The sequence below is a fragment of the Sinocyclocheilus grahami genome, unplaced genomic scaffold (genome assembly GCF_001515645.1).
Source record: "Sinocyclocheilus grahami isolate Dianchi unplaced genomic scaffold, SAMN03320097.WGS_v1.1 scaffold94.1, whole genome shotgun sequence".
NCBI classification, from domain to species: domain Eukaryota; kingdom Metazoa; phylum Chordata; class Actinopteri; order Cypriniformes; family Cyprinidae; genus Sinocyclocheilus; species Sinocyclocheilus grahami.
In genome coordinates this window covers 687,402-714,810 of record NW_015505273.1, presented here as the reverse complement: position 1 = coordinate 714,810, position 27,409 = coordinate 687,402, and the positions used below count along the sequence as shown (strand labels likewise).

The 27,409-nt window shown below is 36.0% G+C and overlaps 1 protein-coding gene across 1 annotated transcript in view; it reads left to right on the top strand.

Annotated features, from left to right (window-relative positions):
• Positions 1 to 27,409, top strand: part of LOC107587574 (voltage-dependent calcium channel subunit alpha-2/delta-2-like) — a 230,694-nt gene that overhangs the window by 88,287 nt on the left and 114,998 nt on the right. The window contains exon 3 of the mRNA XM_016275397.1: positions 5,040 to 5,099. Coding sequence (XP_016130883.1) covers positions 5,040 to 5,099 — 60 coding nt within the window. The remainder of the gene's footprint in view (positions 1 to 5,039; positions 5,100 to 27,409) is intronic.

The window sequence follows — 27,409 nt, the reverse complement described above, 5'->3', positions numbered from 1 at the left end:
TAGATGGATAGCCTAAATGTTCTAATTCAGATGGGCTACCTGTTTTTTTTTTATGGTATATCAAAAAGTGTATATTTTTTAAATGTGATTGTTGGTACATTTGACCAGTTTTTACCATACTTTCAAAACAAAAATTAAAATAGGAAAAATATGCAATATGAAAATAATTGAAGACAAAATGTGTTTTACTGAGAAAAAACAAGATTTGTACAAAAGGTACATCTGGAAAAAGGGGGGGGGGTCGTCTTATAATCAGGGTCGTCTTATATTCGGGCCGGCCAATACGGTAGAAAACAAAACAATAAATAAATAAAATTTATTTATTTATTTATTTATTTATTTATTATGCCTTTCAAGCTTTAATTAATTTAGTTGTTTGTAGTCTGAAAAGCAGACAACTAAATAAACTAAAATATAATAATTGAGATAAAATACATTTACATTTATTTGTATGTATGTATGTATTTTTATTTATTTATTTATTTATTTATTTATTATGCCTTTCAAGCTTTAATTAATTTAGTTGTTTGTAGTCTGAAAAGCAGACAACTAAATAAACTAAAATATAATAATTGAGATAAAATACATTTACATTTATTTGTATGTATGTATGTATTTATTTGTTTATTTATTTATTTTCCCTTTCCAAATGTAATCAATTTAGTTAATAAATAATTTAGTTATTTATAATAAATAACATTTTTATTTATTTATTTTGCCCCTTCAGCTTTAATCAATTTAGTTGTTTGTAGTCTGAAAAATGGACAATAAAATAAAGTAAAACAAATGTCAAATTGTATTTGTTTGTTTATTTATTCAGCTTTTACAAATGTATTCAGTGTAGTTGTTTGTAGTCTAAAAAAAGCAAACAATAAAAATAAAATGAAATATAAAACAATACCGTTCTGTTTGCTTTTGTTGATTTCTCCAGGTGGCTATTTATTTATTTATTGTTTGACTAATTTATTTGCCATTCTGACACAAATCCATTTTGTTGTTCATAGTCTGAAAATTATAATAATAATATTAATATAAAAAAATAAAATAACAGTAAATAAATAAATAGATATGTGTCAAACCAAATTCCTGTGTGGAGTGAATTTGATTTAAATCTGATTTATTAAAATGTGTTTCAGTTTAAATTGTTAGATCAAAATGTGTTTTTCTGGATACTTCATACACAATGCACACAATTAAAACTTAGATTTCGCTAATTTTTACTAATTCCTACCCCATATTTTGAATTTAGCAGCTTATACACTATATATTGCCACTAATGGCACCAAACAGAATTGCAGTGATACTGATCGCTGCCAAACGTTGCAATTCCATTTATTGCTGCTAGTGGTGCAGAAATTACATACTTAGACCAGTTTGTTTCGTATTAAATGGAGGTCTTACTTATAATCTTACTTATAAGCACAGCTGTGACTTAAAATGCATGAAAAGCATATGATGGCGTATAGATGGATATAACGTCCCTCATGCAAATCTGGTCAATAAGACATAGTGTTTAATATGGTTTGAATTGGCACCCTGGAGTGGAGTGTCATTTGGCGCTTACATTACTCCTAATGGTGTAGACATTAAATGCAACTGCCCTTGAATTAGACTCACCTCTCAAACGCTCGCTCTGTTATTTCTCTAACATTAGGTTCATTACCGCAGCCAGACTATTAGTCGTTTAAGCTGCAGTTTGAAAGCTTTCGAATGCAGTCAATGAAAGGTATGTAACTGATATTTTCAAAGGCTTTTTATGAGTGCTCTTTTGTTGAGAGTCAAGTGAAGGAGATTGTCTGGAAGTCTGCTCTCATTCCCATTGGAAACGAGTGGGAATTTTTGCACCTTGAGCCCGGAGACGGGCGGCAGGTGTTCGTGGGTGAGTCTGGATGCAGATCAGGTGAATCTCCCCAGGAGAATCACAAAAAACAGGTTCTTGAGAGAGAAGAGAGCGTGAATCACCTGTGTGGGAGCTGCTCTGATTGTGCTACATCCGTTGGTGTCCGAAAATGGAGATGTAAAACAATATCATGCTCCCACGCATGATTAAAGCCGTAGCTCACCCAGAATGGAATATTCTGGCTAATCTTTTACTCGCTCTAATGTTGTTCCAAACCTTTCTTTCTTCTACTACACAAAAGGAGATATTTAGAACAATGTCCATGCTGCTCTTATCCAAAAAGGCAAAAAAGAAAGCTTGTGTATATACATTTGACAGATTCTTTGGACTTCAATTCAAGACTGCATTCAAGGTATATTTTATCAGTTTGTCTGGTGCCCACAAATATAACCCATGATTTATCAGGGTTGTGCACCATTCAGAACTGAATTGAGGGTGCCTTGCAGAATTGCATTTTGAATTTGAATGTAAGAAGAATTCAAATGAATTCAAATTCAGTAGTGCTTTCACATCAGAAACATTTTTTCCTCCTTCTTATTTTTAATATGTTAGTAGAATTCAGGTTTTATACAATACGGTTGTTCAAGTGGATTGATTGATTTTTGGATTGACTTATTTATTTATTTGATTAATGGAATATTCTGGCTAATCTTTTACTCGCTCTAATGTTGTTCCAAACCTTTCTTTCTTCTACTACACAAAAGGAGATATTTAGAACAATGTCCATGCTGCCCTTATCCAAAAAGGCAAAAAAGAAAGCTTGTGTATATACATTTCACAGATTCTTTGGACTTCAATTCAAGACTGCATTCAAGGTATATTTTATCAGTTTGTCTGGTGCCCACAAATATAACCCATGATTTATCAGGGTTGTGCACCATTCAGAACTGAATTGAGGGTGCCTTGCAGAATTGCATTTTGAATTTGAATGTAAGAAGAATTCAGATGAATTCAAATTCAGTAGTGCTTTCACATCAGAAACATTTTTTCCTCCTTCTTATTTTTAATATGTTAGTAGAATTCAGGTTTTATACAATACGGTTGTTCAAGTGGATTGATTGATTTTTGGATTGACTTATTTATTTATTTGATTCATTATGTTTTTAACACATCCAAAATTGAACTCACTGATCTGTGGTGCCGTCTAAAGCTGTCAGGTGTTCGTTTCTCCTTCATGAGCACAGGAAGTGAGAACTGCATAGGTGAGATAAAAACTCTACTCTTTATTGCCAGATGGGGAGAGCATCTTTTCCACAGTTTTACTAGGATCAGCTGCTTATAAAATTTGCATGATCCACATTTAACCAATTATAAGTGCTGATGCAATCAATATGCAGCCAATTAAACACTTTAGATGGCAACATGTTGGACTGCAATCAAGTCTGTTGCTGCAACTCGGAATTACCTGCATCCTATTTAGAAAAATTGCAGTAGCATACAAATATAAGTAGGAATATCCCACATCTCACTTTAAAATATTAGGCTGCATCCTAATTTGCCTACTGTGCATTCTTATAAGTATGCAAAATTAGCATTAGTGCATCCTAAATCATATTGATTGGTTCAGTATTTTCATAATATGCATGGTGTTTGAACTAATATTGACCATAGAGGTGTTACTCATTAGGACGCCATCAAAAAATATGATTTAGAATGCACTAGTGCTAATTTTGCATTTTACAAAGAATGCATAGTATACGCAAATTAGGATGCAGCCTAAAATTGTTTGTACTGTAACACCATTGGTACTTTAGTATATTGTTGAGCTGTAGAAAATAATGAAATGTACTTGGCTAATATTACCCAAATCATGGTGTGCTATGATTAGAGATGGTTATTTTGTTATTTTTGTTTCGGAAGACATTTCAAGAAGCACTTGTGTGATGTGTGAACCTAAAAATGAATGATGAATTGAAAAATAATGCAGATGCTAAACTTACATGCAAACACAAATAGTGTGCAACAAAAAGCTTTTTTATTTCATTTGAAAACACTGTTTGATGACTATACTACTGTATGGCCCAATACTTCCATACTTTGTCTTACTACATACTCAAAAGTACATACTCACCATTATCAGTGAAGCACATACTTAGTGTGTAGTAGAAGAATGCAAATTGTGCAGCAGCCTGTGAGTCAGTGGAGTGGAAAATGAATCTGTTCATGAATGTAGATTTCTGTGAAACATCTGTCACACGGACTTTCTGGGAAAGTTTCCTGACATATTGAGCAGGTTGAAGTGACTTATCACCATTAGCACAGAGGAGTGGGTTGTTTCTGTAGAGCTGGAGCTTTTCAATGATGGTGACGCATGTAATGAATCTATAACATGCTGAGCGGCCCACGTGTTCTGAGAACTGTGTCAAGAGACGATTTATCCTACGTTAAAAACAATACATCAAACACTTTATATAAGATTTGTAAGATTCCATTGCTGCATTTTTATGCTAATTTATAAAGTCTTGTTTTCCTTTTATACCTTGCAATGAAGTAAATAAACTAATTAGGCAGCATTTGCAGAAAATAATACTATAATGCATGTTGTTATAGATGAATTGCATTAATTGCATTGCATTTTATTACAGATAAAATATGTACTCTTATGTTTCTCCTTTTGCTACCAATGAAACTAGTTGACAGATACTTTTGAAAAGCCTTTCCTGCAGTTTAATGTGCTGTACTTCATCTAAATTGATTAAAATCATGTGCTAATTTATTTATAATTATTATAATTAATCGTGCAGCATGAGCTCATTAATTGAAAAACTTCATGGAATATTTGTACGTATAAAAATGCATTTCTCACACCTCAGACCTTTTTAAAATGGAACTAGTGAAGACAAAAAAGTGTTTGAAAATGTTTTGAATCACTTTGACCCAGAAACACTTTGGAGTTTTAAGCTCTGAAATAAAAAGCACAGTCTCAGCCATCATTTGAATAATGATGCGTCTGCAACAGTCTGAAGTAGAGATGTAAAAATAATCATTCAATTTTTACTTGAAAGCACAAAACTTGTGTGTTTCTGAGTCGAAGTGACTCAAAATGATGGACCAAGTTCAGACTTCAGGTCATTATTGTACTGTTACTCATGATTCTTAACCTTTGACATTTCTTTCTTTCTTTCTTTCTTTCTTTCAGAGGTTGGCTAGAGAGGCTGAAGACATGCAACGAGAGCATTCATGGCAAGACGGAATCAAAGTAAGATCAACTGTTACAATCTTACTCAATTTACTCAGTCGTTTGCTTTCTTTCAGTAATGGTAGAAGAGAAATAATTACCACTGAAATAAAAAGCACAGTCTCAGCCATCATTTGAATAATGATGCGTCTGCAACAGTCTGAAGTAGAGATGTAAAAATAATCATTCAATTTTTACTTGAAAGCACAAAACTTGTGTGTTTCTGAGTCGAAGTGACTCAAAATGATGGACCAAGTTCAGACTTCAGGTCATTATTGTACTGTTACTCATGATTCTTAACCTTTGACATTTCTTTCTTTCTTTCTTTCTTTCAGAGGTTGGCTAGAGAGGCTGAAGACATGCAACGAGAGCATTCATGGCAAGACGGAATCAAAGTAAGATCAACTGTTACAATCTTACTCAATTTACTCAGTCGTTTGCTTTCTTTCAGTAATGGTAGAAGAGAAATAATTACCGCCACAGACTAGTAGTTTCAATGAATTAGTGTTATTGTAGTAGCATTGATATACTAGTAAAAAAAAAATTTATATTTAGAATTTGAGTTTATTTTTAATTGGTGTGTGTGTTTGTTTGTCATTTTTATTTATTTATTTTAGTTTTTTGTATATATTGTGTTGATATAGTTTTAAGCTAAAAAAAATATTTTTTATTTAATTTTAAAAAACATATTTTAGTACTTAAACTAAACAAAAATAGGAAATGATGCTTTGGAAACTAGCTAAAAGTTTTTTTAAAAATATTTTGTTTCAGTTAATGTTTATTTCAAAAAAATGTTTTTTTAAGGTTTTAGTCTTATTTAATGATAATAACCATGCCATGAAAGACCTTTCCAGAGTGGAAATGAAAAGTTTGTCAGACAGACATACAGAAATTCTAAAGCTGCTAAAGTATTGGCATGTCAATAAATACCACACTTACCTTGTTTTCTTCTATAGCTAGCTGGCAAAAGTTCAGTGTATCAGCCGGGCCGTATTTTTACATAGGCGCACAGTTGCTTTGAAATGGTCCCTGGTCTGGGACGCCCCATTGACTACTGACTGAGGCTTTTTTTCAGTGCAATCGACTGGCTTAGTTAGTCATGTTGTCAAATGCTAGAGTAACTCTTTCAGTGGAGCTCCTTGAGCAAAACCCGCGGGCGCCCTCGGAGGGTCGAGCTCAGATGCCACGGCTGCATTATGAGGAACAGTATGAATCTGTGAGCTTATATGCAGTGACAACCAAAAGATTGTGTAGATTGCTGATTAGTTTGATATTTCACATTCACTTGTAACCCTTACATAAAAATTACTATGGTACATCATATATATATATATATATATATCCTAAATAAAAAAACTTTTTTTGTAAATTACAAAAAGCTTTAAATTTTTCAACATTATGATTTTTTGATAATCTCATTTTATTTATTAAATTTCGTCAGAGCCTGTTTTTTAGAGTAGGGTTGTTCATGGCTACAAAAGCAGACACCATACAAATGCACTCTATACGTACGACACACACAGACATAAACACACATACATGACACACACACACACACTGCTGTGTGATGTCGGCTGTCTCCATGGAGACCGTGCCTTGCTGTCATGCTACACTTCCCACAAATGGATTTTTAACCCCGTTGCTCCCGCGGGATATTTGAGAAAAGGCTCTAAAACTAATAATTATGAGACCTCCTCTCTGAGAGCCCATCTCTATTCATGGCTGCTTAGCCACTTAAGTCAGCAGTGATGGAGGGAGGCGATGGAGGACGCAGGCCGCTGTCTGTCACCCTGTATGCGGCCGCATCAGCTCATATGACCTGAGAGACTTCTGATAGTCTGCAGATCATATTATACATGCACAAGCACATATATAGACTTTTTTCCCCTGTATATCACCAAACAGTGGCTGTTTCGGAAGATTTTGTAAAGACTTGGCTGTCTTTGTAGGTTGGTTTTATTTTTAAAGTCGGCATGAAATGAAAATTCACCCATTCTATATTCTTAATGCATGTTATTGATCTTATTGATAATTATTAATTCATACATGTTTTATTTAGATTATTTTTTTTGTGCCCTTGTAATCATAAAGTCGCCATGAAATGGAAATTGACCCTATGGTCGACCACCATGAATGTGGATCACAGCTGAGATCATTTGAGAGTTTAATGAGAAATATTTCAAGCTCATATTGAGATCTTAGACTTTAGTATCGTAAATACTGAAGTCTGCGATCAACAAAAACACAATAATCCACAAGTAATCCACACCACTCCAGTCCATCAATTAACATTTTATGATGTGAAAAGCTGCATACTTGTAAGAAACAAATCTATTACCAAGGTATTTTAACTTTAAACCATCACTTCTGGTTAAAATAGCCTAGTCCATAATCTATAATAGTTCTTCCTCCAGTGAAAAAGTCCATCTCCTGTGGTCCTCTCTCTCGTTAACTGATGGACTGGAGTGGTGTGGATTACTTGTGGATTATTGTGATGTTTTTATCAGCTGTTTGGACTCTCATTCTGACGGCACCCATTCACTGCAGAGGATCCACTGGTGAGCAAGTGATGTAATGCTATATTTCTCCAAATCTGTTCCCATGAAGAAACAAACTCATCTACATCTTGGATGGCCTGACGGTGAAAATTTCCATTTAGACTGATTGCGCGTTGCTTGGAGAAACAATTGAGACGTTAATGAGATCTCATTTATGCATTGGAAAGTATTGCTAGACTATTGAGATCGGTCACAGCACAAACACATGTTGACTTGTGCTTGTTTCCTAATGTTAAAGGTCAGAACTATGGCACATTTCACATCTTTCTTTTTCAGTCTGTCGTTCTTTGTTTCATCACGTCTTTCGTCTGTCTGTTTTTGTAGTATTCATTTAGCCGTCTTTCATATACGGCTTCTCTCTCTCAGTTTTCATCACTCTCTCCTCTGTGCTCACCTTCCTCTTTCACTATCTCTCTCTTTCCTCTTGCACCTCCCTTTTATCTGTCCTCGTTTCTAATCAGGCGTGAAAACAGTTTGAAAATATCATATTGTTGCAAATACTGCAGTTGAATCCTAATGGTGTGTGGACATTAATAATGTATTGCGGGGCTGATTTCATTTGCCTTTATAATTAGGCCAGGTAATGAAGCACTGTAGAGGCCAAACCAATTCACTGTCGAGACGAGCAAGAGGAGGGGCGTCGAGGATGCTGGGATACGGCGAGGGGTCTCTCCATTTGTGGGTTTTAGATTGGTAACAGTTTCAACCTCTCTTTTGGAGCGACGCTGTAATTAGATTAGTCTCACATGCTCTTTAGCACATTAGGAGCGCAAAAACACATTCATCTCAGAGCAACAGCTGGAGGGAAAACGAGAGACGGCGAGAAAAAGGGGCCGTTCGTGTCGCATGGATCAGATGCAAAATGGTATCATGCTTAGAAATAGTGTTGGGAAAGCTAGTTTGAAGTAGTTAAAGGGATAGTTCACCCAAAAATGAAAATGTGATGTTTATCTGCTTACCCCCAGGGCATCCAAGATGTAGGTGACTTTGTTTCTTCAGTAGAACACAAACGAAGATTTTTAACTCAAACCGTTGCAGTCTGTCAGTCTTATAATGGAAGTGGATGGGAATCACGGCTTTGAGAGTAAAAAAAAACATACTCAAACAAAACCAAATTAAGCCCTGCGGCTCGTGACGATACATTGATGTGTTAAATTATACAATTGCTTTTTAAAATTGTAGTTAATTACTGATAATGTGAGTGTCTCATGTGTTCAGTGTGACAGTTTAAAAAAAGATTTTGTCCTTTTAAATAATTGCACTGCTTTTATTAGTAGCGTTGGGGTTTGACTGTTGTTTAACTACTTTAAATAATGGGTAGTTTTAAAGTAGCTTCCGCAGCTCCCCAAATCATATCATATGATATGCATACGCTCGTTTTCTAACTAGCAAAGCTGGTAAAATCGCCTTCCATAGATGGTCTTTTCACGTCGAGGTCACAGCTTGCATTGAGGCCCTGACACAAATGAAATGTCCTTTAGTGTGCGCACAGTACACAAGCCTCATCACTTTTAAATAATTGCACTGCTTTTATTAGTAGCGTTGGGGTTTGACTGTTGTTTAACTACTTTAAATAATGGGTAGTTTTAAAGTAGCTTCCACAGCTCCCCAAATCATATCATATGATATGCATACGCTCGTTTTCTAACTAGCAAAGCTGGTAAAATCGCCTTCCATAGATGGTCTTTTCACGTCGAGGTCACAGCTTGCATTGAGGCCCTGACACAAATTAAATGTCCTTTAGTGTGCGCACAGTACACAAGCCTCATCTATTTGTTAGTATACTATCCCCGCATGTCCACGTGTGTGCTTGTCTATGCATGGCCAGCTGTGGGAACGAGAACACCTGCCCGTCTGTGTGTGTTTGCGTAGCTCTTGTTCGGTACCTGCCTCAGTCCATATGTGCTTTGTTCTAACAGAGGTGACATCATCGGCCCAGATTCCCAGAATACCGTGGCTGCTGTTGCTGTAGCGACTGGCGAGTCACCATTACTTTGCCCCGCGTGCTGCCCAGACATCGCAGCTGCCATACACACTTAATTACTATGACAGGCACGCTAGATATCTGCACACCTCATCTGTCTGTTCTCGCCGTCACTCTGTTCGTCATTGATGTACATCACTTTCGTCAAGCACTATGAGACACTTTACAGAAAGATGTCAATTATTGACATACATTATATTTGTAACGTTGCAGAGACGAGATGAGGCAAACAGAAGTGAAGATCTATGTGCAGGAGTTTAATAATAATTCAGGAACCAACAAGTAATCCAATATGGGTAAAACAAGGAACTCAGACAAGGGCAGGGAGCAACCATCACAGGTATACAACAACTGACAAAGACTAACTGAAACACTGGGCTATTTATACACAGAGACGCAAACAGGATAACAAGGAAACAAGACATACCTGGGAAAGGAATCAAGACAACCAATAAAACTTGTAGGACTACAAGTTGACTACAAATGGCACTCTAGTAAGTAACATAGGAAGTAACACAAAAGTCCAAACACAAGACAGGGGAACATGAGCCAGATCATGACAATATGCATGAATATGTTGAATAAAATATAAAACTCAGTATTTTTAAAGATCGAAATTATATTAGTTTATTTTAACATGAAAATACATTAAGAAATATTCTTTCTTTCCTGGATAAAATATTAAAGTCTGTATTTTTAAAAAAAGAAATCAAATTTGTTTATTTTTAAGATGAAAATTTGAGAAATATTTGTTTCTTTCTTTCTTTCTTTTTTTTTTTTAACAAAATGTTTCTTGTGAATACTGTTTTAATTGGTTATCAATTTATAGGTTTGTCCCAGAGTCCTCAATATCACTTTCCATTCTGTTAGTTGTTTGTAATATCCCTTTAAATTACAAAAGCCAGTTCCTAATGACATCATATTTTAGGAAGTGACATCATTTTGGAGGGAAATCAACAGCATATGTTAGCAATGTTGTTTTATTTATTGCAATTTTGTAAATAAGTCAAATTAAAATACATATTTTAATTTACTTAAATTTTAGATACTTGCTATTTATATGTATTTATGTATGTATATATATATATATATATATATATATATACATGTAATTTATAATAAATGTATTTTATAATACATCAATTTAATAAATATGTATTTATGTAATTTAAACAAGAATATTTTAATATTTAATATTTTCAATACAAATACACATTTTTGCTAAATGTATTTTGTACTTTAGTTCATGTTTTTTTTTCATATTTTATAGACATTTAAGTTTTATAATAAATATATTTAATACAAATGTAAAAAAAAATCATTTTTAATTTTTTTATTGATTTATAATAAATATTGTTAGTAAAATTTTTAAATAATGTAATTAATAAATATAAAGAAATTAAAAGTGCATATACATATACACTTTATTTGTAATTTTTTTATACTGATTTCATATATTTTATTTTTAGACATTTTAAATTTTATAGTATATTTAATCAAATTAACAAAATCATGTATTTTTATATATAATAAATATACTTAATAAAATGTTTAAATAATGCAATAATAATATAATATATAAAATGTGTCAGAACTTAATCCAACCATATTTCTAAAAGTCCAAACAATTGTATTATTTTTTATTTTTTTCCAAGTTCATAAGGCACTGCATAACAGGTATGGCCTGTTACTGTCCTTGTCAATATAATGGCATGTGAATCATCAAGATAGTTGCAGTAGCGGTAGTGTTAGCATTGTATGATTCCATATCATGCGATATATAGTGTTTGACGTGTTATATTTGTTTGTCCAGCGACCCGTCTCTATCCACAATACAGAATGAGCTGTTTGAATGCAGCGCTTGTCATGTTTGACCACAGTATCGAGCTCTCGCGGCTGGGCTTGTAATAACAACAGTCGTGGCACGCCGGCTTTTTAAATCCATCTGAATGCAATAGTGTGTGAAATAGTCGTTCAATTCTTTTATTGCATTTTATTTCTCAAGGTCGTTTAGGCCAGCCTCTCTGTCACAATTGGTTTGAGAGCCATTTCTTGGCTGATTAATGCGATTGTCTCGTTTAAACTGGTGCAGGCAGCACAACGACTACCAAAAGACTACATCTCCTCTGGCTTCCTGCCCCGCCACTGTTTTCAATGGATATTGTAATACCATATTTAATACGGTTGACGAGACACTGTTGAGAAGAATAAACAAGGACTGTGTCAGATCTAGACCTGAACATGATGAGAACATGCAGTTGTCTTGTATATCTGTCAGGCATCGTGGGTTTCAACAATGTAAATGCAATTGATTCAGTAGTACAGTATGTAGTATTCAGTATTTTTCAGTGTTTTACATTTTATCCAGGTTCCTCTGGTATTATTAATGATATTTGCTTAGGCATATGTCTGTTCTGTATGAACACACACACAAACACACACACTCAGAGAGAGAACTTAATTTTGAAAAAGACTTTATTACAATTTTTCACATGAAACACTTTTTCAACAAGTCAACATTTATCCTTTTACATTTAACTGTTATGGCACAAATAAAAAAATTAATATACCCTCTCTGCATTAGTAGAAGAGAAAAAAAAAATTCCCATCAATAACAGAGCATGTGATTGTCATCCATGGTACTAAAAAATGAAAATCAATGAGTATTCTGGATTTTACTGTGGCTAAAAACAGAGTATTAATATATTGATCTGAACCCAGTTCTATCTTGTTTTTTCTATTCGTATAGATTGCTAACTTTGCTTGACCTATAATAAAATTAAAACACTGACAAACAAACCCCTTTCTTCTAACATATTTAAAACCAATCATAAATATGTATATAGAAAAAGATTTGTTAAAACTATTAAGAGAGAGAGAGAATTTAATAACATATATAATATATTTTCTATAATAATATACAATATATTTCATAATATAATGTAAAACATTTTTTGCTAAAATATATTTTAAAAATCATACTATAATTTGTGTTTGATTAAATGTATTTAATATTTTTTTATATACATACATACACAACTATATATTTAAACCCATAAGTACAAGTACATACATTTATTCATGTTTCATCAATTCAACAACTTAATGATACATTTTAAAACATTTGACTCATAAGAGTCATTTGTTAGTGAATTTTGATGCACATTTGCGTAGACATAAAGTGAATGTACATAAAAGTAAAAGATTAGTCTGCTACAATCACAAACTGTAGCTGCTTTTTAATAAAGTTCTGCAACATGCTATTATGCTAATAGCTACATTTGTTTTTGCTGCGCTTAGCACTAAACTAATAACTATTTTCAATGTGACACAACCCATTAATGTGGCTATAATCGTACCATCACTACAGTTACAGCTCTATTCATTACCACTGAATGCATTTGGATGGTTTCGTCCATATCTGTTCTGCTAGTGTTAGCTGTGCTAACACTAGCGTATGTGTTGTACTTGTTGTACAGTGTATGTTGCTGTACTTGTAGCTGTCAGTCTGAAGGTAAAGAGCTGCGAGGAAGCCCAGGCCTGTTTGATTACATGCGTTTAAAGGGTGTTGTGAGGAAAGACTCGTGCTGCGTAAGACAGCAGTGAGAGGAGCGAGAGACGGGGAAAAGATGTACACTTTCCATCCAATGTGTCAGCAGTATGTTTGAAATGCATTAGCGCTAATAGCTGTGCCATTAGAGGAGAGAGGAGAGGAGAGGAGAGGCGCTCTGTGCTGAGAGAGACACTGCTGTCTTCCAGGCCATTTGCCATAATCATCATTCTCTAATCAATCAAGCCTTTCATCAGAAAACAAGAAGCTTGCGGTTCTTCTTTTGACATTGCATTCATGGAATTTTCCCTCTGCATATGTTAAGATGTATTCTGACTTTAGGTTAATGTTTGGGGATATGTATTCACTCGGATGTGGTCTGTTAAATCAGGAATTTGATTACAATATATACTGTATAGCGTGACACAGGATTATGCTTTTAAAGATGTGTAGGAACTTGCAGTGAAATCATTATTAACTTAGCAACAAGAAGTATGAAAAAGTACAACGTTTTTGTGTTTTTTAATTAAATGTTCAAAACTTGCTGCTATGGTGTTGCCATGATATTTATGTGACGCTATGTGGTTGCTAAGGTGTTTTGAGTAGTTTGAAGTAACACGGGTTGTGCGTTCCATTATCGCTCCCGTGGATATGCCTCATGCCTCCAGAAGCTCAACCTGCAGCTATAAAGACTTACAAAGAGTTCACAGGCTCCTACAGCCCTCAACATCATCATTTTACATCTGGCAGCAGGTGGCTCTTTGAAAAGGTGCCTTAAACATTTACTTATCGTCAAGTTTTTCCAAACCTGTAGGGTTTCTTCTGTTGAGCACAAAAGAGATATTTTGAAGAATGTTGGTAACCAAACAGGTGACAGTAGCCATTGACTTTCATACTATGAAAAAAAAATACTATGGAAGTAAATGGCTACCAACTGTTTGGTCACTCACTGAGTTGAACTATAGAATCGAATCCGTGTGATTCATGAACAAATCATTCAAATCAATCGATTCATTGGAAAGATTTGACTTAGAAGTATGATTTGTTCATGTTCGGACCTGGCTAGGTCTCTCGTTTCGATCGGTTCCTCAAGCAAAGCTCTTTTACGGATTCAAAGGACTTTATTTGGACTATTTTATGGTGCTTTCATGTCCATTTTGAAAGCCTCAGTCCCCAGTTGTAATTGCAACAATCTTCATGTGTTTCACAGAAAGTTATATAGGTTTGGAACAACAATTAATGACCAAATTTTAATTTCTGGCCGGACTGCCCCTTAAAGTTAATAGAGACAATTTAAAAACTGTCTTTAAATTTTGAATGTGAACCATTTCTTGACGACTCAACTAATTCACTGAGTGCTTTTTTTAAAATAGGAGGGTGATTAAAAAACATGATTTAACATTGTGTTAAACCAGATTATCAAGCTGACAGAAATAAAATAAATAGCATAAGAAAATAATAAGAAAATGCGACAGCAAGAGCAAATTCGCAGCCACACACACTATATACGCTCAAGGACGTGAAAATGGAAGAGGTCCAGAATGGAGATTGTTCTTATACATCTCTACTTTTAGCTTGATTAAAGGTCTATAAGACAGCCCTCTAAAGCCGGTAATGTATTCAATGGCTAATGGACCCCAAAGCACTTAGAGGGGCCGGGGAGAAAGAGCAGTTTCGTTCCACTTTGAAGAGCCAATTATCTCAAACACTGTTTTTATTGTGGCAGAGCTGCGCTGCTTGGCTGCAGGGCAAAGCTGGCACCAACTGTAGTACCGATCCGAACCACTTTCACTTAAAAGGGGGGGGGGGCAGTCGTGGCTTAATGGTTAGAGAGTTAGACTTGTAACCCAAAGGTCGCGGGTTCGAGTCTCAGTAGCAGCAGGAATTGAAGTGGCTGCAGGGCAAAGCTGGCACCAACTGTAGTACCGATCCGAACCACTTTCACTTAAAAAAGGGGGGGGGGCAGTCGTGGCTTAATGGTTAGAGAGTTAGACTTGTAACCCAAAGGTCGCGGGTTCGAGTCTCAGTAGCAGCAGGAATTGAAGGTGGGGGGAGTGAATAACCAGTGCTCTCTTCCACCCTCAATACCACGACTGAGGTGCACTTGAGCAAGGCACTGATGCCACACTTTTTTTTACTTTTGCCACACGTCACATCATTTTCACTTTTTTCTCTTTCATTAGTGGTCAGAGAGATGGACGTAGTGTACAGATACTGGAGCACATTGAGAAAATATGCCAAGAGATGACAACATTTTTTGGAATGGAATACTATAGTGTAATACTTTTTCAAATAGCATGTGAAGCAGTATGCAAATCTTTTAAACATTTCCCATGGCCTCTTTCAGCAAGTGGCGTCCAGCGTCATGCATTCATTCATTCATCCAATTATTCATATAGTTTATACTTTATTTTTAGTATAATATATGTATTATTTATATTTATACTACTTTAAAAATGTTGGCAGATAAAATGAAGAGATCATGTATATTATATGTATTAATTTTTATTTAGTTTGTTTATTAACACTAAATATTGTTATTTTATTATACATTTAGTTTATTTATTATATATTTAAGTATATCTAGAGGTCATGTATAGTTTTTTTTATTTTTATAAAATAATATTGTTTTTATATTTATATAGCGTGTCATGGATTTATTGCATTTTGGGAAAAAAAATAATAAAATTTTATAATAAATCTTTGAAAATCAAAATCTGGATTTGAATTTTTAATGTTATTATAACCTAAAGGTGCTATGTGAAAGTTTGAAACATAAAATAGTGGTTTTCATCTTGCCACTTTCTTGGTAAAGAAAACACATTTTTACTCAAATTAGTCAAAATGGATTTATAGCATTTTGGAACCAAACTCTTCATATTATCTTCACACACACACACACAATTATATATGTTTTTCTCTATATTTCTACTTCTGTATTATATTGCATTATTTAATTTTCTCTTTTTCTTATATTAGTGTTATATTTCATCTCTACTGTGTAATTCCTATGTGTCTGCAGTATCATGTATGTTTGCACTATGTCGGTACTTTCTTCTGCACTGGAAACTCATGTCGCCAAGACAAATTCCTTGTGTGTGTAAACAAAGCACAATAAAGCACTTTCTGACTTCTGATAAATATCATAAATAATATGTGTGTAACGGAGCAGACGAGGCGTGAGGATCCATGTGCAAGCTTTATTTATAAACACGGTCAGAACACAGGCAGGGTCAAACAATGGCAAACAGGTATGGTACGGGCAAGACACAAGAATAATCCAAGAGCAGACGAGGGTCTCCGATCAGCAAATGACATCCAGAGGGCTAGACAGAGAGAGATAATCCAGGTACATGGTAATAGTCCAGGCAGGGACAAACAGAGTCCAAACGACAAGACGAGAGAGAGATCCAAGGCAGGCTATAAACTTCAGGGCAGGTAGAGATCAGACAAGATGAGAAAACAGGCTAAGATCAATACACGGGTAAACAGAATATGAACAAGACTAAACTCTAACTCAGGAAACACGGGATGGCTTGGTAAAGCAGCTAACACTAGGAGAGTGATAAATGCAGAACAATAGTCGGCGACTTGAGCAGGATCTGGGTAGGTGTTATATAGTGTGTGTAATGGCTTTCAGGTGCGGTGTGATTGGTTACAGCTGTGTGCAATCAGTGCAATGGATGATGGGAAATGTAGTGCAGGGTATAGTGTAACAGTCTGTGTAGTGTGAGAGTCCATGTAGTGAGCGGGTGACCTCTGGTGGTGAGGATTTGTATCCTCGATCATAGACCGGATTTGTGACAATATGATACATATTCCAGAATATGTTTAAATAGTGTTTGTTTATTATACTAATATATTAATTTATTTAATACTAATTAATTTATATAATATAAAAACGTATTTGTTATAATCACAGTTTATTACTATGCATTGTATGCAACTTGCTATACATAAGTTATTTTTAATTATATTATTATTACAGTTAATACTATACTATAACTATGCATATAATTATATAATTGAAATTATAAATATAATAATATATAATATAATAAAGTTCCCTACACAAAATAGTTTATAACTTTATATATTTAATTTCTATAATGACACAACTTATACATTTATTGGAATTAATGAATTATAGTTAATATAATATAATATAATATAACCACCCTCCCTACATAAAATATGTATAGATAATGTATATTATATTTAATTTCTTTAATAACACTAATTATACAGTATATTTATTTGAATACACGAATTATAATAAATAATATAACCACCTTCTCTACAGAAAAAGAATGTATAAATCGTGTATACGTGCTACAATAATAATAATATTACTATTATTATACATTTATTTAAATGAACAATAGATTTATTTGAGTTGTACCATTTCATAAATCAAACCTGGTCTGTTTTGGACTGGACGTGTGTTTTGGCAGGTGAAATGAGACTGTGTTACATGCTGCATCCAAATTTGCGCCGCTTATTTGAGCTGTTTTATCTACATGTTTATTTGTTTATTGGCAATAAAATGAACATCTATGCACTGCTCACACACAGTAATTGTTTAAAAGCCCTGGGATTGGGGTCGTATGCTAATAAGGTGCCGGACCCTCAGGCCCCTCACACACATCTGCATTTGATGTCAAACTAAAATTGATCCTATATATTTTCTTAACAAATGAGTCTAGTCATAATGTGCACAATTCATAGTTGCATGTTACTTTAAAGAGAAAAAGATTGTTTTAATAATCCTTCATCAAATTATTATTCCCAGCCTATTATTTCCTTCCTTCTGATGCATTGGTAGGGGAAAATAGTATTAACCAATTATAACTTTTCATGTTCCAGTCAACTGCTTTATTTCCCATGCAGTTATTTGGAAATATCTCAAATTATAGACATTTAAATGGATTGTGAATGTTTGTCCAATTGTCTATAAAGGTTTCATTTATTTGTCACTTAATGTGAAGAAATTGAATTGCAAAGCGAATCAGTTATAAATGTTTTCCAAACAGGTTTCCTGGACACTATTTGTAATAAATACTGATTATTTCACATAATTATTCTGACATAACCTGGAAAATCAAGCAGGATATTGATAACTGGTTTACTTGCTGCTCAATTCCTCAGTTGAAACTCTGTTTTTGAGGTGCTAAACTTTGCCAAATCCAGTGTTTTCCAGAAGAAAATCTAGACCTTCTTTCAGGTAGACTAGTGCAAATACAGTTATAAAAATTACAGTAAAAACAAACAAAAACCTTTCATTACTTGAAATAAAATCAATGTTGACTAAAATAACATAAAAATGTAAAAAGAAAAGTAACTTAAGAACAAAATTCTTATTTAAAACAACAGCATGGCACTAAAATAGAAATGAAAACTAAATGTAAAAATAAAATTTAGTTCAAAATATTAAAAAAAAACTACATTAAAAATTGGTGTAGAAATGATTTCCACTCAGAAATTGCTTGTATTTTACAAATAATTACAAAGAAACAGCAAGTAACACACTAAAGTAAAAGATTAAAATATTGTTTTTTAATGACAATGTACTCCAGTAATGTGTTTTATTTACAAATTAAGAAAATCATTTGATACCAAAATAACACTGACTAGTGATTTGAGCCATAACTTTCCAGTTTTGTTTGCAATATGTATGAGACGATCAGTGAAGAGCTGAGACTAGAAGATATATTCAGGAAACAGAAAACAACTGCATGTTACACTTTAAACACAAGTGTATCTGCTCTATTGAAGTTTTTCTGACAGGAATGTATTCCAGCAGTAATTCTTGCTCCGTGCCAAACATTGTTCCTCCGCTGTGGATCAGCTGAGTCTGACAGCCGATTTAAACTTAACACAATCATGATTCAAGATGAGTTGTTTCCCATTGTGAAATCAGAATTTACCCTGTTTACTTTCTTAAAATATTCCTGGTTTTATTGTAAACAATTCGTCAATGCACATTAATTCTAAAGTAATCACAAATCTCCCTTATTGACATATAGAGACACTTTCACGAACCGAAAGTGAAACGAAAGATTTTCCAATCTTTGCCATTATCCTTCAAACCACTAGGTTTACCGTTTGTGAGCAAGAAGTTTTGTATGATCACTTTTTCTTTTATATTTTCTTTAGATTTCACAATTTCTTTTACTCTATCTTTTATATATCAGTACAGATCAGAATAAGTATGTTGTTTATGTACTGCTTATAATGAATGATGATGGAACATTATTTCACCCATATTTTGACATTTAATTTTCACAAAAGTTATTTGAAACATTAAAGGAGACATAAAATTATCTTTTATAGAATTATTATTATTCTACTTTCATTACTTTCATACAACATTCCTGCCTCGTTTATAATGGGTTTTAATGTTTTTGTCTCGTCACTCCGGCCGGACAGGGCATCATCACAGTATGGTGAGGGGCGTAACATTTCCGTCAAACACTTGAGGTATTCGGCAAATCACAACGCACTGGATAGCTGGCCAATCACAGCACACCTCGCTTTTCAGGCCGATGAGCTTTGTAAAAATCGATGAGTTTCAGAAAGGCGGGGCATAGAGGAGAAACAATAATGTACAGTATGTGGAAAATAATGTGTTTTTTGAACCTTAAACACATTTCATTACACCAAATACCCAAAATAATGTTCTTTTTAGCAACATCATATGACCCCTTTAAATAAATGAGTTGCATACTGTGCAATGTGTGATTTAAAGATCAGATCAGGGGGGACGGCGTCTGTGTATGTGTGTGTGTGCTGTAATTATAAAGTAATTAGTGTGTGTCTGGAGGAGATACAGGCTCTGTTCTAAGCTGTCTCCATGGATAAGACAGAGATTGTTTGTAATTTAAATATCAAAGTGTCTGAGGCCGTCATGAAAGGCTGCAGTGAATGTATGTGGATGGAGATGATGAAATGAGTTGAGCTGCATTCAAAAGAGCCTTTGAAAGATGAAAGATGTGTTCATTTGAGTCCATGTATATTAATTGATACTGAGTATGTATTAATTGATAGCAGCTTGTAATTTGTGGTTTGTTGCAGGTGTCGAGTCATTTGTGTGTGGCAACATTTGCAATGAACTAGTGTACTGTTTTCTGCATACTGTACAGTATATACTGCATCATGTCTACTATTTTAAAGTACAGCATGCTGTATGTAAAATCAGATAATTCTTTTTTTTTTAATTCGGAGAGACATTTTACATATTTACATATTTTACTTGAACATATTTATTTTAAATCGGTTTACATCTCAGGTTTTTATTTTTTTATTTTTTTTCTGTCTTAATGTCTTAACTCTTCAAAGTCTATCACGATATGCTGGAACACAGAAACGAGGAGATTTCACAAAACGAGAGTCTGTAATAATCCAACAGGAGACACGGAACACAAGAAAGACGTTCAAGACCCAACAAAAACAAACTGAACAGACTGGAACTTTTAAACCCAGGGCAATCACTTAACACAGGTGCACAGAATGACTAATTAACTAAACAAGGACAGGAACATGACCAAAAAAAGAGAACACAGGAGCAGAAACAACAAAACAGGTCCATGATCCTGACATCCTGGCAGACAGAGACCACGATGCAGGGAGGAGCCAGGGAGGAAACAGGAAGAACTTGGAGCAGGAGGAGCCAAGCAGGACCCAGGCCACAGCCATGATGGTGACCCACGGTGGAGTCGACGGAGGGAGGAGCCATGGAGGAGGAATGGCCGCCGACTCCAGGGGGCCGACCAACAGCGGTGGGGCAGGTGGGGGAGGAGCCCGAGGCGGAGAGCCGATGAGCCAGGGTGACGGGGAGAATCCGGAGGTCCTAGGCGGAGCAGATTGTGCCGGCAACCGACGCGAAGACGTGGATCCGGGATGCCACGGTGGAGCTGGAGCGAAAGAGGACTGAGGAGGAGCCGAGGGGATGAAAGAGCCGGAGGTACGAAGGGACGAGGCGAAGCCAGAGGAGTGGAGTCCCGAGGCCCAGGATGGTCGACGCCAGACCAAGGCAGAGCCGGAGGGACGAGGGAGCCCAGTGGAGCTAGTGCACTGCCGGGCCACGTCGGAGAGGAGGGAGCTAGGAGCCATGGTGGAGCCGACGGGTTCATAGGCCGAGGCAGAGTCCGGGGCTTAGAGGCTGGAGGCGGAGTCAAGGGAAACTCCAGCCACGGCGACGCTGGAGGTTGGCAGTCCTGCAGAGCTCGCACCGCATAGATGGTGGGCTGAGGATGAGCAGAGGGGCTGCCAGACAATAGCAGAGGAGGAGGCAGGAGCGGGTGGGAGGGTGGGCATTTGTGAGCCCCCGGGCCCTCTCCTCTTCGGTGTGGCACAATCGCCGCGCCATGCACAGCTCAGCCGCGGTGCAGGGGGCAGAGCTCCTCTTTGTGCTCACACCGTGCGCAGCTTTATCCCTCGTGGCGGGCATTGTTGCCAGCTCACACACCTTGACTGACGTCATTTGCAGCTCCGGCTCCGTGCCGATCCTCAGCACTGTCATTCCGTGCGGCGATGGCTCGTCGGTCGCGGCGGGTTCCGGCTCTCCATCAGCGGTGGGCTCAGGCATGCGCTCCGCGTATCGGGGAGATGGTGGGCTGGGCACTTTGACGAGAGTGGAACTGGCGAGATTCTCCTGGGAACAGGCGGGGAACGGAGATCCATTTCTCGCCAGTGTCCACTCCACAAAGGCGGCAAAATTAGCTTGAGGACCATCTTCGGACGTCAGTGCTCTGCACGAGATGTTCAAACTGGCATCATTGAATGTCATTGAGTGCATCGTCCAGGTAGCTGGTTAGAGCAGCGATGACCAGGAACAGTCTGGTATGGCCCTCGAGCGATCTCTCCCCCTGCTCCAGCAGGAGGAGGAGGTATTCCGGATGGGAGAGATGATCCATAGAAACAACGGAAACAAAAAACACTGAGGAAAAAACGGAGGGAACACACAAAGGTAACTGTATTCGGTCAGGTCTTCTGTCACGATACGCTGGAGCACGGGAATGAGGAAACGAGAAGACATGGAGATTTCACAAAACGGGAGTAATTTTAATGTTTAATAATCCAACAGGAGACATGGAACACAAGGAAGACGTTCAAGACCCGACAAAAACAAACTGAACAGACTGGGACTTTTAAACCCAGGGCAACCACTTAACACAGGTGCACAGAATGACTAATTAACTAAACGAGGACAGGAACATGACCAAAAAAGGGAACACAGGAACAGAAACATAACAAAACCATGATCCTGACAAAGTCTGATCAAATTATTATATTACTAACTTCAAAGAATAACATGGATTTTTTTTTTTACTTTTAAATCCAGCAAGATATAAGACGTTATTTTAAAATCTATCTAAAAATTGTTTTACTTTTTTTTTTTTTTAATGTAAGATGTCTTAACTTAGCAATCTGATCAAACAATTATTATAATATATATATTTTTTTAATTCAGCGAGATATTTTGCATGGTATTTCAAATCTATTTACATCTGTCTTTTTCTACTTTTTTTGTAAAAAAAAATTGTAAAATGTCAACTCTTTGCAATCTCAGTTATGACTCAAGATTGAGAACATTAAAACGTTTGTCTTTTCCTGAAAAAGTTATATTCAAGTTCATTGCATCATGGGATACAGTCTTTCATGTTCTCTAGTTACATACTACACAATTTAGTGAATGTATTAAGTCAGTTTGACTATATAATGGAGAATTAGTATGGTAGTATGCTATTCTGAACATAAGTGTCTGCTGACACATCTTCCCCTGCTGGTAGAAAAAAATCACTGGTCATCCATCACTGCTACACCAGTCAAGCATGAAACAACAACCAGCTTAACTAGTTATGAATGGAACTTCTGTCATTATTTGCTCTCCCTGATGTTTTTCCAAACCTGTATGCTTTTCTTTCTTCTGTGGAAAACGGAAAGTCCAGGGTGCTCTGCGTTTACACTAAGGTGCCGTTTCCAAACGTTGGACCTTTAGCCTCCTTTAACAAAAGAAAGCTGGGTTTCTGACAGGAACAACATGTTGACATAATTTTTACATCTGTATGACCCACCTGTCGAATCCGAGAGTGTGTGAAATGACAAGAAGGTGAAACAGTGAAATGAAAGGACAAATCAGCATTATTATGGATGTGGAACAAAGATGCCTGTTTCTATAGCAACAGAAGCTGACCTCCAGTAGCCTGGCTGTAATCACAGACCGAGGAGCACTGAATGGAAACAGTGTTGATATTTCATTAGTTTTTTTAATTGTTTTATTGACTGTTGTCATTTTACTACATTTGACTTGCACTCAGCTAAGCTGCAAACGCTTTGGCAGGACAAATGCACACACTGTAAAATTGATTTGCTGCTTGTTCGGTCTAGTTAATTAAAATTAGTTAATGCAACGCAATTCTTGAATTTTTTTCACAATTGCATTTTGTGCAATCAATTTAAATGAGTAAAATGGAGGCTGATTCAATCCATTTGCATTCCTTTTGGCTGTAGCACATTGGAATTGATTTGTGGTATTTTCTAAACTAGCATCATCCATCCTTGTAGTCTTTAATTTAATACTCCACTAAATGAAAATTTGATTTTGATTTTATATTTCTTTTTATATGCCAGAAAACTATAAATATGCATCTGTATGAATGTGTGTTTATTGTGAAGGGATGGAGTTGAAACCGGGTGCAGATGAGAAACAGACCGGTCATAACAGATGGGCCCTGCAGCCTGAGGGACACGATGGACTCGAGTGTCCCGGCAAAACTTACTGTACTCGCATATAGGAGTGATTCCAAATACATATTCTGCTGTGTTAGTTTTGGCACTTATTTTTGGAATTGATTATAATATCTCATTTTGAATCAAATCCCACACAAGGAATGATTTTAGGATGCAATCGATATCGGGTGTGGATATTGAGGTACATTTATTATTGTCCCAAAAAAGAATATAAATGTTATGAACTGTCTGTTTCGGTCTGTATTATAATTAAATTTTTATAATATTTCTGTATTATAGATAATAATGAATTGAATACATTTGAATGTAATGCATATTAATTAAATGCTAAAATGTATAATAAAAAATATTATGATCAAGCTATTTCTGTCCGGTCTGTATTATAATTTAATAGTATAATATAATATTTTTAAAAACAATTAATATAATACAACTGGGTTTAATATAATACATATTAATTAATAAAATTAATATGCAAATTATATTATTTAATATTAAAATATTTAATATTTTAAATATCATTATAGAAAATAATTTATAAAATGTAATTTAATATCATTTTTCCAGACATTGATGCTACAGTAAAAAAAAAATATATATATATATATATATTTATATATAAACTTTTAGTTTCAATCTTTCTGAAAATACTAAATCGAATTGTACGTTGTTTGTAAACTAATCCACGGTAAAATTAATTGAACAAACGATCGAGTTCTTACTGGCGCGGTCTGGAACTTCATTCAAAATAAAGTTCATCCACTCTTTCCTAATGTTGAGATCAGAAGGAAGGCGATGCAAAGACTGTGTTTTTCCACAGGCTGGCACTGAACAGTGGCTTGTTGTCTTGAGAGCATCTTTATCGTTTGGTTTCTGAGTAGACCTGCATTTGCCGCTCTCATTATTTACACTTCATGCATCGGTGGGCGGCGCTAAACAAGCAGTGCTGTAGAAGCAGGTGTTGATCTTCTCCTGCGGAGGTGGGGTTTAGCCACACTAATACGTCATAAAGTGGCACGTTCCACAACCTGATGTTTTGGCAGATTGGCTTCAATATAAGCTGTTTTTTAGACTAACGAGAAAGTTTTGAGTTCTGAAACTTACGGGATGTTTTTATACTGCAATGAGCTCTTATTTGTCAAAAGATCAAGGGAATTTTGATTTCTCAGTTCATGACCCCTTTAATGTATATATTATTCCAAGTAAAGAATTGTTATGGATTTATTTTTATTTTTAGTTAATGTTATTAACCCTGAATTAAATATCATAGGTTTACCTATAATGGATTACCATACGCACATACTATGGTACAGTATAGTGATGTGCAAAGAACATGGTATCATATCTGTTTTTGCTAGTAGAGAGAGCATTTAACATTATGCTACATGTCTGTAGTTCATTATTAGTGTTTGACAGGTGTGTGAGGAAGGACTGCTTGTGCTGAGCTGCTGCACGACTGTAAGATCACAGTTCACATGTTTACAGTTCACACACACACACGCTGCAGCTCACTGCCTCACTAGAGACACCCACACTCCGCCAGAGGGATTGTCTCTGCTGAGAACTTCTATTAATAGAGTCTACTGCCGACCATCCTCTTCTCTCCTCTCCTCCCTATCGGTTGCTCCTCTTTTCTCAGCTCTTATTGCTCCGTCACTCTCCGTCTCTGCACATTCTGTCTTCTCTTTCATTTTCTGTCCCTCCTCGTCCGGATCCCTCCTTTAAACCCCTCAGAGAGCGTGTGACCTTTGCACAGTGTGAGGGTCATTCTACAAAACGTGTGCCTTATCAACATATGTGTAAATAATGAATTTAACAGTGCATTTTGCTGTGCACTGGTAAAAAAAAATGTGTCAGCATAAATCAGTAACCCTTTAAGAAATGATATTTTTTATTATAAAAATTATCTTGTTTTTTTTCATGCAGATTTTTGGCCTGATGTAATGCACATACAGTAAATACTTTTTTAAAAAGGTTTTAGTTATATATATTGTTAAAAGACTTGAATTTATGACTTGAAGTTATACATTTACGCAATAAATAATTTGAAATATTTTTTATTTCTAATATAACTGGATAAAATATTAAAATTACGTGTGTGTGTGTGTGTATAATTGTAATGCCAGGCCAGCAGAGGGAGCCGAGTATTGACTGTCACGCTCCTTCTGCTGCCTCGTTGGTGACTTCCTGTTTGGCAGCCATAAAGCATGGCTTGCCCAAACACTCTCTGCGAAGTATTGCCAGTCTCACTGCCTTACCGAGCATTCTATTACCATTGCCTGTTGATATTGTGTATGACTTCTTGCCTGTTTGACTCTACTTCTGATTGTTGGATTTTCCCTCTGTTTTGGCTGCCGATTGGACTGATTGACTGTGTTTAGACTACTGCCTTTTTCTGACGCTGATTCTGGATTGCCCTTTAAATAAACTTCTGCATATGGATTCTCACTCGGCTTCAGCCTCCTCGTTACAAAATACTTCGCCACCCATGAATCCAGCGGAAGTTTCGGAGCTACAAGCGGCGTTCGCCTATCAAAGCGAGCTACTCAAAGGTTAACAAAAACAACTTGAAAGCCTGCAGTCCACCAATGAATACTTGACACATTATATTCGTTCACTTCCTCCACCCATGCCACAAACGGTAAGCCTTGCTATGCCTGGTAAATTTGATGGTTCAGCGGATAAATGTAGAGGTTTTATCTGACAAGTAGAAATTAATTTTGACCACCAGAAAGACCAGTTTGCTTCTGATAACTAGAAATGTGCTTTTTTGATGACACTCCTTACGGGAAGAGCGATTACCTGGGCTGCTGCTGTTTGGGAGTCGGATTCAATAATTCGTACCTCTTATGAATACTTTAAACAACAGCTACGTGATGTGTTTGAATATCCCGCTGGGGGCAGGGATATTTCAATGCAATTACTTTCTATGTCCCAAGGAAATCATTCGGCAGCAGACTACGCAGTGGAGTACGGAACACTGGCAGTACAGAGTGGATGGAATGATGTCTCGTTGAAAGCAGTTTTCCAGCGAAGCCTAACTCAGGAACTTCAAGCAGAACTGGCCTGCAAGGGTGAGACTTCAACTTTCTCTGAGTTTGTGAATTTAGCCATAAGGATTGATACCCTAATGAGGAATGCTCCTAAGCGAAAACCTGCTTATGGGTCGTTGTCAAGCATATCAACTCTAGCCCAGTCACACTCAGTTCCCCTGGCCACCAATTAGGAACCTATGCAACTGGGTCTCTCAAGGCTCCATGAGGAGGAGAGAGTTCGTCGACGACTGCACAATTTGTTTCTCTATTGTGGTGAGGCTGGACATCGTAGGCTGAAGTGCCCACACAAGACTCGGAAGTTCTCCAATCTCCCACCCCGGGTAAATATTGATCAGTTCTTTCTCCTGCCATTTAAAACACTCACCATTCCTGTTCAACTAGCTTTTGTTAATAGCGTTGATCGACTCTGGAGCTGCCTTAAACCTCATTCA